Source organism: Mytilus galloprovincialis, chromosome 2, assembly GCF_965363235.1.
Source record: "Mytilus galloprovincialis chromosome 2, xbMytGall1.hap1.1, whole genome shotgun sequence".
NCBI classification, from domain to species: Eukaryota; Metazoa; Mollusca; class Bivalvia; order Mytilida; family Mytilidae; genus Mytilus; species Mytilus galloprovincialis.
The window spans coordinates 61,245,861-61,259,077 of NC_134839.1; the positions used below are offsets into that span (position 1 = coordinate 61,245,861).

The 13,217-nt window shown below is 31.8% G+C and overlaps 1 protein-coding gene across 1 annotated transcript; it reads left to right on the plus strand.

The window, feature by feature from the left end:
- Window positions 1-5,606: 5,606 nt before the first annotated feature.
- Window positions 5,607-13,024, plus strand: LOC143064039 (proteasome subunit beta type-1-B-like). The gene is made up of 3 exons (XM_076236542.1): window positions 5,607-5,966; window positions 11,691-11,797; window positions 12,748-13,024. The coding sequence occupies exons 1-3, from the start codon at window positions 5,645-5,647 to the stop codon at window positions 12,931-12,933; spliced, it is 615 nt and encodes a 204-aa protein (XP_076092657.1). The 5' UTR covers window positions 5,607-5,644; the 3' UTR covers window positions 12,934-13,024.
- The last annotated feature ends 193 nt before the right edge of the window (window positions 13,025-13,217 follow it).

The window sequence follows — 13,217 nt, forward strand, 5'->3', positions numbered from 1 at the left end:
ATGAGGGTATGAATGCTCTTGACTGTCAGGCTTCAAATGGTCATTTTCCGTTACAGATAGCTTTAGATAGAAGTTGAAGAGTTGCTTATAAAAGAAATTAATTGTCTGATAAGTCCTTATGTTCACAAACCTGAATATGACAGCTGTTTGATGAAATTCACCAAATGACTTTGTTTGATTAAAAAACAGTGTTCCACCATTTTTATACGACCGCAAAAATTGAAAATTTTTTGGTTGTATATTAGTATCACCTTGGCGTCGTCGTCTGCGTCGTCGTCACATGCATCGTCCGAAGACATTTGGTTTTCGCAATATAACTTTAGTATAAGTAAATAGAAATCTATAAAATTTACACTTAAGGTTTATGACCACAAAAGGAAGGTTGGGATAGATTTTGGAAGTTTTGGTTCCAACAGTTTAGGAATAAAGGGCCAAAAAAGGCCCAAATAAGCATTATTCTTGGTTTTCGCACGATAACTTTAGTACAAGTAAATAGAAGTCTATGAAATTTAAACACAAGGTTTTTGATTATAAAAGGAAGGTTGGGATTGATTTTGGGAGTTTTGGTCCCAACAGTTTAGGAATAAGGGGCCCAAAGGGTCCAAAATTAAACTTTGTTTGATTTCATCAAAAATTGAATAATTGGGGTTCTTTAATATGCCGAATCTAACTTTTGGTCCCGTTTTCAAATTGGTCTACATTAAGGTCCAAAGGGTCCAAAATTAAACTTAATTTGATTTTAACAAAAATTGAATCCTTGGGGTTCTTAGATATGCTGAATCTAAACATGTACTAAGATATTTATACGACTGCAAAAATTTAAATTTTTCGTCGTATATTGCTATCACGTTGGCGTCGTCGTCTGCGTCGTCGTCGTCTTCCGAATACTTTTAGTTTTCGCACTCTAACTTTAGTAAAAGTGAATAGAAATCTATGAAATTTTAACACAAGGTTTATGACCACAAAAGGAAGGTTGGGATTGATTTTGGGAGTTTTGATTCCAAAATTTTAGGAATTAGGGGCCAAAAAGGGCCCAAATAAGCATTTTCTTGGTTTTCGCACAATAACTTAAGTTTAAGTAAATAGAAATCTTTGAAATTTTGACACAAGGTTTATAACCACTAAAGGAAGGTTGGTATTGATTTTGGGAGTTTTGGTTCTAACAGTTTAGGAATAAGGGGCCAAAAAAGGGCCCAAATAAGCATTTTCTTGGTTTTCGCACAATAACTTAAGTTTTAAGTAAATAGAAATCTATGAAATTTTGACACAAGGTTTATGACCACTAAAGGAAGGTTGGGATTGATTGTGGGAGTTTTGGTTCTAACAGTTTAGGAATTAGGGGTCAAAAAAGGGCCCAGATAAGCATTATTCTTGGTTTTCGCACAATAACTTTAGTTTAAGTAAATAGAAATCAATAAAATTTAAACACAAGGTTTATGACCACTAAAGGAAGGTTGGTATTGATTTTGGGATTTGAGGTCCCAACAGTTCAGGAATAAGGGCCCAAAGGGTCCAAAATTGAACTTAGTTTGATTTCATCAAAAATTGAATAATTGGGGTTCTTTGATATGCTGAATCTAACTGTGTATGTAGATTCTTAATTTTTGGTCCCATTTTCAAATTGGTCTACATTAAGGTCCAAAGGGTCCAAAATTAAACTTAGTTTGATTTTGACAAAAATTGAATCCTTGGGGTTCTTTGGTATGCTGAATCTAAAAATATACTTAGATTTTTGATTATTGGCCCAGTTTTCAAGTTGGTCCAAATTGGGTCCAAATTAAACTTTGTTTGATTTCATCAAAAATTGAATAATTGGGGTTCTTTGATATTCCAAATCTTACTGTGTATGTAGATTCTTAATTTTCAGTCCCGTTTTCAAATTGGTCTACATTAAAGTCCAAAGGGTCCAAAATTAAACTAAGTTTGATTTTAACAAAAATTGTATTCTTGAGCTTTTTTGATATGCTGAATCTAAACATGTACTTAGATTTTTGATTATGGGCCCAGTTTTCAAGTTGGTTCAAATCAGGATCCAAAATTATTATATTAAGTATTGTGCAATAGCAAATATTTTCAATTGCACAGTATTGTGCAATAGCAAGAAATATCTAATTGAACAATATTGTGCAATAGCAAGAAATTTTCAATTAATTTGAGTTATCGTTCTTTGTCCAGAATAGTAGTTGAATCAACTTAAATCATGTTTTATACAATATATAATGTATATTCACTTTTACTACCAACTGATAAATTAAAACAATCTTTACCATTCAGTGATAACAAGCACCTTTTGTTACATTTTAATATTTTATGATGTATTTAAATGAGTAGTTATTGTTGCAAACTCCATTAGAAATTTAAATTGAGATCAGTTTTGGTAAAAGGGAAAGGGGGATGTGAAAAAAAAATGATGGTGGGGGGTGGGGTTAAATTTTTTCACTTCAGATTTCTTAAATAAAAAGAAAATTTCTTCAAACATTTTTTAGAGAGGATTAATATTCAACAGCATAGTGAATTGCTCAAAGGAAAAAAAAAGTATTTTAAGTTCATTAGACCACATTCATTCTGTGTCAGAAACCTATGCTGTGTCAACTATTTAATCACAAACCAAATTTAGAGCTGAATCCAGCTTGAATGTTGTGTCCATACTTGCCCCAACTGTTCAGGGTTTAACCTCTGCGGTCGTATAAAGCTGCGCCCTGCGGAACATCTGGTTTATTATGGGCCCAGTTTTCAAGTTGCTCCAAATCGTGGTCCAAAATTAAACTTTGTTTGATTTCAACAAAAATTGAATCCTTGGGATTCTTTGATATGCTGAATTTAAACATGTACTTAGATTTTTTATTATGGGCCCAGTTTTCAAGTTGGTCCAAATCGGGGTCCAAAATTAAACTTTGTTTGATATCAACAAAAATTGAATCCTTGGGGTTCTTTGATATGCTGAATCTAAACATGAACTTAGATTTTTGATTATAGGCCCAGTTTTCAAGTCGGTCCAAATTGGGGTCCAAAATTAAACTTTGTTTGATTTCAACAAAAAATGTATATTTGGGGTTCTTTAATATATGATTAATCTAACCATGTATTTAGATTTTTGATGTTTGGGCCCGGTTATGAAATTGGTCCACATTGAGGTCTAAAGGGTCCACAATTGAACTCTATTTGATTTCATCAAAAATTGAATTCTTGGGGTTCTTTGATATGCTGAATCTAACCATGTATTTTGATTTTGGATATTGGACCATAATAGGTAATGTCCAATTTAAAATTTAAAGTTTTTAAGTTTAAGTTCTTGGACCACATTCATTATGTGTTGGAAACCTGTTTTGTGTCAACTATTTAATCACAATCCAAATTCAGAGCTGTATAGGTACCAAGCTTGAATGTTGTGTCCATACTTGCCCCAATGTTCAGGGTTCGAACTCTGCACTCCTATAAAGCTGCGCCCTGCGAAGCATCTGGTTTTCAATAAAAAAAACATAGGGGAATAATCCAATCATTAAAAATATAGGAAAACTGTCATTGATGATGAAATCACTTTTTCAGGACAGTTGCGGGTGAAGATTTTTCAGTAATAGCATTAGATACAAGGTTGAGTCAAGGATTTTCTATACACACGAGGGATCTACCAAAGACCTATAAATTGTAAGTTAAATGAGTAAACATGGAATCTTCAATTTTTTGGTTGATAATATTTCTTACGGGGCCTTGGTGGCAAATGGTCTCAGTTCATGTTATTCATAGACGGTATTACCAGCCTATATGGCAAGTGCATTAGACTTTAATCTTGGCCAGTGTCGTCAGTTTTCATGCTGAAGTTTGTAGTTCTTTCCTCAGGCTCCAGCTTATGGCACCAATATAATCATGATAATACAGTTGGTGTTTTGTTTAAGTTGTTCAAGTTTCCTATTTTACATATATTTCTTGTGCCTCTTGCACTCAGAAAGTATATTTATATATATACATGTAATAAATGTTAATTTTAAGATATTTCTGTAGTTCATAATTGACCATGTGATGTTTATTTTCTCAATACACCATATTTATTGAAACAACAGTTGGTAATTATTGTTGAACATGTTCATGCTGTTGGACAATAACAGAGATGGAGGATTTAATGACAGTTTTGACAAGAAACATAGTTAAGAGTTAATTTTCTTTTCTTTTGTAGAACATCTTCAACAGTTCTTGGAGCATGTGGTTTCCATGGAGATACACTGACACTAAGATTTTACAAGCAAGACTTAAAATACGCTACAACTTTTGTTTTATTGTATAGATGGAAGTACCTTAAACATACATATTATTATTAATATAATTCTAATCATTTGGTTTAAAAATAGTTTATAATATAAACTGTTTTTGGTAGAAATCAGTGGCGTAGCCAGGGTTGAAATGATGTGGATGTCTAGGCGCCTTGCGGAGCGAGGCGAAAAAAAATTTGGACCTTTTTATGCAGAAAATTACTTTTTATTTAAGCACATGTACTCCCACAGAATCCGACACTAGTTAGATTTTTGTTTAAATTCATAATTACCACCATTACATATATTTATATTTTTAACCAAATGTTATTGTTTTCTCGAAACTACCATCATTCAATTTATAAATATTTGATGTAAAGTTTCCCACCCCAGTGGCGGATCCAGAAATTTTCATAAGTGGACTGCCTAAGAGGGAGCATGCTTCAGTGATTCCCTATATAAGCAACCAAATTTTTCGCAGAAAAGGGGAGAACCTTACATGCAACCTACGCCACTGGAAATCAACCGTATGCAAATTCACATACATGACATATACATTTATAAGACTTAGTTGATTTCGGAACATTCAAATAGGAAACAAAATATGAATGTAACTCTTGTTTTGTAGGGTACTTATAACAATTTAATTTAACGAACAGTTACAAACATTCCGTAGATATTTTCCAACCAAAATAGGTTAACAGATGTACATGTATTGATATTCGTTTGTACACGGTCCATTTCTATCCGACGCAGCTCATTTGATATCTTTTGGAGAAATCCCATATTCTACATGTAGTTTAAACGGTATATATTTATATGACAAGCTATAACAATCTTTCTTATTTATGTGTTTATAATGCGTTTCCTAGTTTTTACTTGTAACTTTAATTAGTTTGAGATGTTTATGTTTAAATTTATCTCCAAATCCTACAGTCTGAGTGGCCCGAAATTAAAATTAAAAACAGAACATATGAAATAACTTTAACGTCTATGAATGGTATAAGAAAATTATATAGTTGTCATGACAATAATTGTCATCATGATCAAGTCAACATTTGTTTTCCTCAATCTGTTGGTAAAAAAGAAGGTAATTTTATATGAATCTGACAGGTTCAAGCCAGAAGTATGTCAATTTATGATATGTACAGTAACTAAAGCATAAATAATTTCTTGCTATAGAATAAATATTTATATGCAGTTATATAATTGTTACATGTACATGTTCATGATGAATGTACTTTTAATATTACATTTTGCACATTACCTTTTTGATTAACTGATTATTGATTTTATTTAGCTTCATTTATTTCATCATAATCTGGATATAGGAATATTAATTAACAGGATTTGAAATGATAGTGGACAGAAAAAGGGTACAGATAATTCAAACTACTACTATGGTCAGTTTAGAGGTTAAGAGCTTCTTAAATGGGGCAAAAAGTAAGTCATACACCTATTACATACACAGCAAAGATGACAAGAAACATCCCTTATGCTTTATGACTAGTGTTTGCAAAAAAAAAATCAAATGGAAACTGTCTTTGATACACATATTTGGATTTGCTAATTATTTCCAACTTTTTCCCCAGATGTATGAACACGAACACAACAAGAAAATGTCAACAACAGCTGTAGCTGCCATGTTGTCTATCATGCTTTACTCCAGGAGGTTCTTCCCCTTTTATGTCTATAACATTGTAGCTGGGCTAGATGAGGAAGGTTAGTTCAATAGTTGATAATTATCATGATTATATTGCACAGACACTTTGAAGCTTTCCAAGATAACAAAAGAATAGAATGTATATTTTTTTATTTCAACAAAATGTTACATAGAACAGACATTAGTTTTACTTTTCAAGCATGGATACAAAGCATCTTCATTGAATCCTAAAAAATATATTCTAATTAGGTCCATTTGGAATCAATACTTCTGATATATTATTGGTATAAATGGTGATCAGTTGGATGTTGAATTTGAGGCTTCAAGCTTTCAATCATTCTTAGGTGACTTTGAAACTGATATACTTTGAATGTTAGGTTTTCTCATTATGTGTGTTTAAGGAGAAGTATTTTACAACCCAATGTATCATGCGACTATAGCATCTTTTTAAAGCAGAATCAAGGTAACAATCTGTCATCCTTTATTAACTTTTTTATTATTTTTAGCTCACCTGGCCCAAAGGGCCAAGTGAACTTTTCTCATCACTTGGCGTCCGTCGTCCGTCGTCGTCCGTCGTCGTCCGTCGTTAACTTTTACAAAAATCTTCTCCTCTGAAACTACTGGGCCAATTTCAACCAAACTTGGTTACAATCATCATTGGGGTATCTAGTTTAAGAATTGTGTCCGATGACCCGGCCAACCAACCAAGATGGCCACCATGGCTAAAAATAGAACATAGGGGTAAAATGCAGTTTTTGGCTTATCACTCAAAAACCAAAGCATTTAGAGCAAATCTGATTGGAGTAAAATTGTTAATCAGGTCAAGATCTATCTGCCCTGAAATTTTGAGATGAATCGGACAACCCGTTGATAGGTTGCTGCCCCTGAATTGGTAATTTTAAGGAAATTTTGCTGTTTTTGGTTATTATCTTGAACATTATCATAGATAGAGATAAACTGTAAACAGCAAAAATGTTCAGTAAAGTAAGATCTACAAATAAGTCAACAGGATCAAAATGGTCTGTTGACCCCTTTAGGAGTTATTGCCCTTTATAGTCAATTTTTAACCATTTTTCGTAAATCTTAGTCATCTTTTACAAAAATCTTCTCCTCTGAAACTACTGGACCAAATTTAACCAAACTTGACCACAATCATCATTGGGGTATCTAGTTAAAAAAATGTGTCCGGTGACTTGGCCAACCAACCAAGATGGCTGCCATGGCTAAAAATAGAACATAGGGGGTAAAATGCAGTTTTTGGCTTATCACTCAAAAACCAAAGCATTTAGAGCAAACCTGACATCGGGTAAAATTGTTTATCAGGTCAAGATCTATCTGCCCTGAAATTTTGAGATGAATTGGACAACCTGTTGATAGGTTGCTGCCCCTGAATTGGTAATTTTAAGGAAATTTTGCTGTTTTTGGTTATTATCTTGAATATTATTATAGATAGAGATAAACTGTAAACAGCAAAAATGTTCAGTAAAGTAAGATCTACAAATAAGTGAAACAAGACCAAAATGGTCTGTTGATTTCTTTAGGAGTTATTGCCCTTTATAGTCAATTTTTAACCATTTTTCGTAAATCTTAGTTATCTTTTACAAAAATCTTCTCCTCTGAAACTACTGGGCCAAATTAAACCAAACTTGGCCACAATCATCATTGGGGTATTTAGTTTAAAAATGTGTCTTGTGACCTGGCCAACCAACCAAGATGGCCGCCATGGCTAAAAATAGAACATAGGGGTGAAATGTAGATTTTGGCTTATAACTCTGAAACCGCAGCCTTTAGAGCAAATCTGACATGGGGTAAAATTGTAAATCAGGTCAAGATCTATCTGCCCTGAAATTTTCAGATGAATCTGACAACCTGTTGTTGGGTTGCTGCCCCTGAATTGGTAATTTTAAGGAAATTTTGCTGTTTTTGGGTCTAAATAAATTATCTTGAATATTATTATAGATAGAGATAAACTGTAAACATCAATAATGTTAAGCAAAGTAAGATTTACAGATAAGTCAACATGACGGAAATGGTCAATTGACCCCTAAGGAGTTATTGTCCTTTATAGTCAATTTTTAACAATGTTCATAAAATTTGTAAATTTTAACTAACATTTTCCACTGAAACTACTGAGTTCATTATAGATAGAGATAATTGTAAGCAGCAAGAATGTTCAGTAAAGTAAAATGTACAAACACATCACCATCACCGAAACACAATTTTGTCATGAATCCGTCTGCTTCCTTTGTTTAATATTCACATAGACCAAGGTGAGCGACACAGGCTCTTTAGAGCCTCTAGTTTATATTGTATAAAGTTTATGGCTAGACATCTAAATTTTTGAAGATTTTTTTGTAATATTCCATTGGTATTTGTAATAATACTACTAACACATACATTTCATTCATTTTGATAAAAGGTTTTAGAAATATGTTTTTGGCCTTTTTGTAGTTTTTAGATGCTTCATTAAATTGAGAATGGAAACAGGGAATGTGTAAAAAAACCAAGTAAACTGTATGCACTTATTTGAACAATAGTGGATGGTTGTGTCATTATCAATCATACCACATCTTCCTATTTTTATACGACCGCAAACATTTTAATTTTTTGGTCGTATATTGCTATCACGTTGGCGTCGTCGTCGTCCGAATACTTTTAGTTTTCGCACTCTAACTTTAGTAAAAGTGAATAGAAATCAATGAAATTTAAACACAAGGTTTATTACCACAAAAGGAAGGTTGGGAACTTGGGATTGATTTTGGGAGTTTTGGTTTCAACAGTTTAGGAATTAGGGGCCAAAAAAGGGCCCAAATAAGCATTATTCTTGGTTTTCGCACAATAACTTTAGTTGAAGTAAATAGAAATCAATGAAATTTAAACACAAAGTTAATGACTACAAAAGGAAGGTTGGTATTGATTTTGGGAGTTTAAGTCCCAACAGTTTAGGAATAAGGGGCCAAAAAGGGACCCAAATAAACATTTTTCTTGGTTTTCGCAACATAACGTTAGTATAAGTAAATAGAAATCTATGAAATTTAAACACAAGGTTTATGACCATAAAAGGAAGGTTGGTATTGATTTTGGGAGTTTTGGTCCCAACAGAATAAGGGGCCCAAAGGGTCCAAAATTAAACTTTGTTTGATTTCATCAAAATTGAATAATTGGGCTTCTTTGATATGCCGAATCTAACTGTCATGACTGTGTATGTAGATTCCTTACTTTTGGTCCCGTTTTCAAATTGGTCTACATTAAGGTCCAAAGGGTCCAAAATTAAACTTAGTTTGATTTTAACAAAAAATGAATCAGTTAGGTTCTTTGATATGCTGAATCTAAAAATGTACTTAGATTCTTGATTATTGGCTCAGTTTTCAAGTTGGTCCAGATCGGGGTCAAAAATTAAACTTTGTTTGATTTCATCAAAAATTGAATAAATGGAGTTCTTTGATATACCAAATATAACTGTGTATGTAGATTCTTCATTTTTGGTCCTGTTTTCAAATTGGTCTACACTAAAGTCCAAAGGGTCCAAAATTAAACTTAGTCTGATTTTAACAAAAATTGAAATCTTGGGGTTCTTTGATATGCTGAATCCAAAAATGTACTTAGATTTTTTTATTATGGGTCCAGTTTTCAAGTTGGTCCAAATCAGGATCTAAAATTATTATATTAAGTATTGTGAAATAGCAAGTCTTTTCAATTGCACAGTATTGCGCAATGGCAAGAAATATCTAATTGCACAATATTGTGAAATAGCAAATTTTTTTTTAATTAGAGTTATCTTTCTTTGTCCAGAATAGTAAGCAAGAAATATCTAATTGCAAAATATTGTGCAATAGCAAGATTTTTTTTTAATTGGAGTTATCTTTCTTTGTCCAGAATCAACTTAAATCTTTGTTATATACAATATACAATGTATATTCACTTTTTACTACCAACTGATAAATTAAAATAATCTTTACCATTCAATGATAACAAACAGTTTTTTTTACATCTTAATATTTTATGATGTATTTAAATGAGTAGTTATTGTTGCAAACTCCATTAGAAATTTTAATTGAGATTAGTTTTGGAATAAGGGAAAGGGGGATGTGATTAAAAAAATTGGGTTCAATTTTTCTCATTTGAAATTTCATAAATAAAAAAGAAAATTTCTTCAAACATTTTTTTGAGAGGATTAATGTTCAACAGCATAGAGAATTGCTCTAAGAGAAAACAAAAATTTTAAGTTCATTAGAACACATTCATTCTGTGTCAGAAACCTATGCTGTGTCAACTATTCAATCACAATCCAAATTTAGAGCTGAATCCAGCTTGAATGTTGTGTCCATACTTGCCCCAACCGTTCAGGGTTCAACCTCTGCGGTCGTATAAAGCTACGCCCTGCGGAGCATCTGGTTGGAGTTGAGGTAACAACAGTTTAGGAATTAGGGGCCAAAAAAGGGCCCAAATAAGCATTATTTTTGGTTTTTGCACCATAACTTTAGTATAAGTAAATAGAAATCTATGAAATTTAAACACAAGGTTTATGACCATAAAAGGAAGGTTGGGTTTGATTTTGGGAGTTTTGGTCCCAACAGTTTAGGAATAAGGGGCCCAAAGGGTCCAAAATTGAACTTTGTGTGATTTCATCAAAAATTGAATAATTGGGGTTCTTTGATATGCCAAATCTAACTGTGTATGTAGATTCTTAATTTTTGGTCCAGTTTTCAAATTGGTCTACATTAAGGTCCAAAGGGTCCAAAATTAAACTAAGTTTGATTTTAACAAAAATTAAATTCTTGGGCTTATTTGATATGCTTTATCTAAACATGTACTTTGATTTTTGATTATGGGCCCAGTTTTCAAGTTGGTCCAAATCAGGATTCCATATCAAGTATTGTGCAATAGCAAGAAATTTTCAATTGCACAGTATTGCACAATAGCAAGAAATATCTAATTGCACAATATTGTGCAATAGCAATTAATTTTCAATTGGAGTTATCTTTCTTTGTATAGAATAGTAGTTGATTATGTATGTTGGAAATTTGCCAAACATGACTATGATGTCATTTTCTATTTCAATTTGCCAATAACTTTATGTAAATAACTTCATTGGAAATTTGCCAATATAAAATGTTGCTGATGAAGCTTTTTTTCCTTATCTTATCTAAAATGTTTTTAGATAATGTATGTTGGACATTTGCCAGACATGACTATTTACATTTTGGATATTGAACCATAATAGTTTAATATTAAATTTAAAAACTTTAAATTCTAATTTTAATTTCTTAAACCAAATTCATAATGTGACATAAACCTATGTTGTGTCAACTATTTAATCACAATCCACATTTATAGCTGTATCAAACTTAAAAGTTGTGTCCATACTTGTTCTCATTTCAGATTTCATAAATATAAAGAAAATTTCTTCAAACATTTTTTTGACAGGATTAATATTCAACAGCATAATGAATTGCTCAAAGGCAAAAAAATTTTAAGTTCATTAGACCACATTCATTCTGTGTCAGAAACCTATGCTGTGTCAACTATTTAATTTTAGATTTAAATAAGTTTGAAGAAGAAATCTTTAATTGATTTGTAAAATCTTGACATTTGTTTTGTGTAAAAAACGCATATAATGTCAAAAATTTGATCACAATCCAAATTCAGAGCTGTATCACGCTTAAATGTTTTGTCCATACCTGCCCCAACTGTTCAGGGATCGACCTCTGCGGTCGTATAAAGCTGCGCCCTGCGGAGCACCTGGTTATATAAACTAATGAGATTTGATATTTTATTTGTAGGTAAAGGATGTGTATTCAGTTTTGATCCTGTAGGATCTTATGAAAGGGAAACATACAGAGCAGGAGGATCAGCCAGTGCTATGTTACAACCTTTACTAGATAACCAGGTTAGCATGACAAAAAAAAAAAAGACTAGAAAAGATTTTGAAAATATTTAGATAAAAATTTGGACATCAAATAATGTCCTAAGAAATCAAATTGCTTACCTTTTTCAAAAATGATAATTAGAAATCAAATCATACACCTTATACATGTATAATATTGAATTATAGTATTAGGATCGAATTGAATCCTTTCTATTTGTTTATAAAATAAAAGAGAGAATTAAATTATATACATTACATGCCTTATACATGAATATAAAATTTATGTACATCATTGGTTCAGTCAGAGAAATATCAAATGGCATGGTATAATAAGGCATTATTTTTGGTGCAAAGTCTACATATATTTATTTCTTTTCCAAAGTAGGTTGGAGTTTGGGTTCGAGCATTTCTTCAATAATTGCAACTATTGATAGTTTTTCAGTTGATGAATATTATTTAGAAGTGGAGGACCACACCAAATTTGGGTGACCTTTACCACTTTTCACATATTTTTGCTTGGTTTTGCATTAAGATAAGTTTCAAAGCAGCTATTCACAAATCAGAGAGAAATGATCTTTTTGTCTAACAGGTGACACAACATGTTTAGTGACTAAGTTCTACAGTTAACTTAGATAACCATGACTTGAATTCATTTATGGATGAATGGCTATATTTTTTTTATAAAGGTGCAGATCCAAGCAAATACAAATCTAAGTGGGATTATCCTTTGCAAGTTGATGCATCATTTTCAGTAAACGAAGATGTTCTTGAATTATATGACCTTGATATTTAATAATGATTGAATTTCTTTCAAATAAGAATGGGATTGTTCTGAAAAAGCTAAATGATATACATGTACTAAATTGGCATTAAAACAATGTTAGTTATTTACCATTTATACAATGTATCACACATGACTGGTATGACAAACATGAAATAGATGCTTGATTTTGATTATTTTGTACTTTTAGATTGGTTTTAAGAATCAACATGGAGTAACCAAAACACCTTTATCACAAGAGAAAGCTATTAAATTAGTTAAAGATGTGTTTATATCAGCTGCAGAAAGAGACATATACACTGGTGATGCTATTGTATTAAACCTAATTACAAAAGATGGAGTTAAAGTGGAAACTTTCCCTCTGCGTAGAGATTAACTTCTATAATCTCATTGACTTAGTGCTTTGTTTGTAAAATCTCCATTATATTTCACTGTGACAAGTTCATAATAAAATATCATAAAACATGGTTTCTTGTTGATTTCTGCCATTTTATATAAGTTTCAAATTGCCAAATATCAACATACAATTCTTAAATTGTCTCAATTCATTTCAATCCAATACCTTATTTGTCATGGAAATGGGTTGCTCATTCTGATAACATAATTGTAATAATACATACAAAGTTAAACATGAATTAAAAAAATGTCAAAACAATTAAG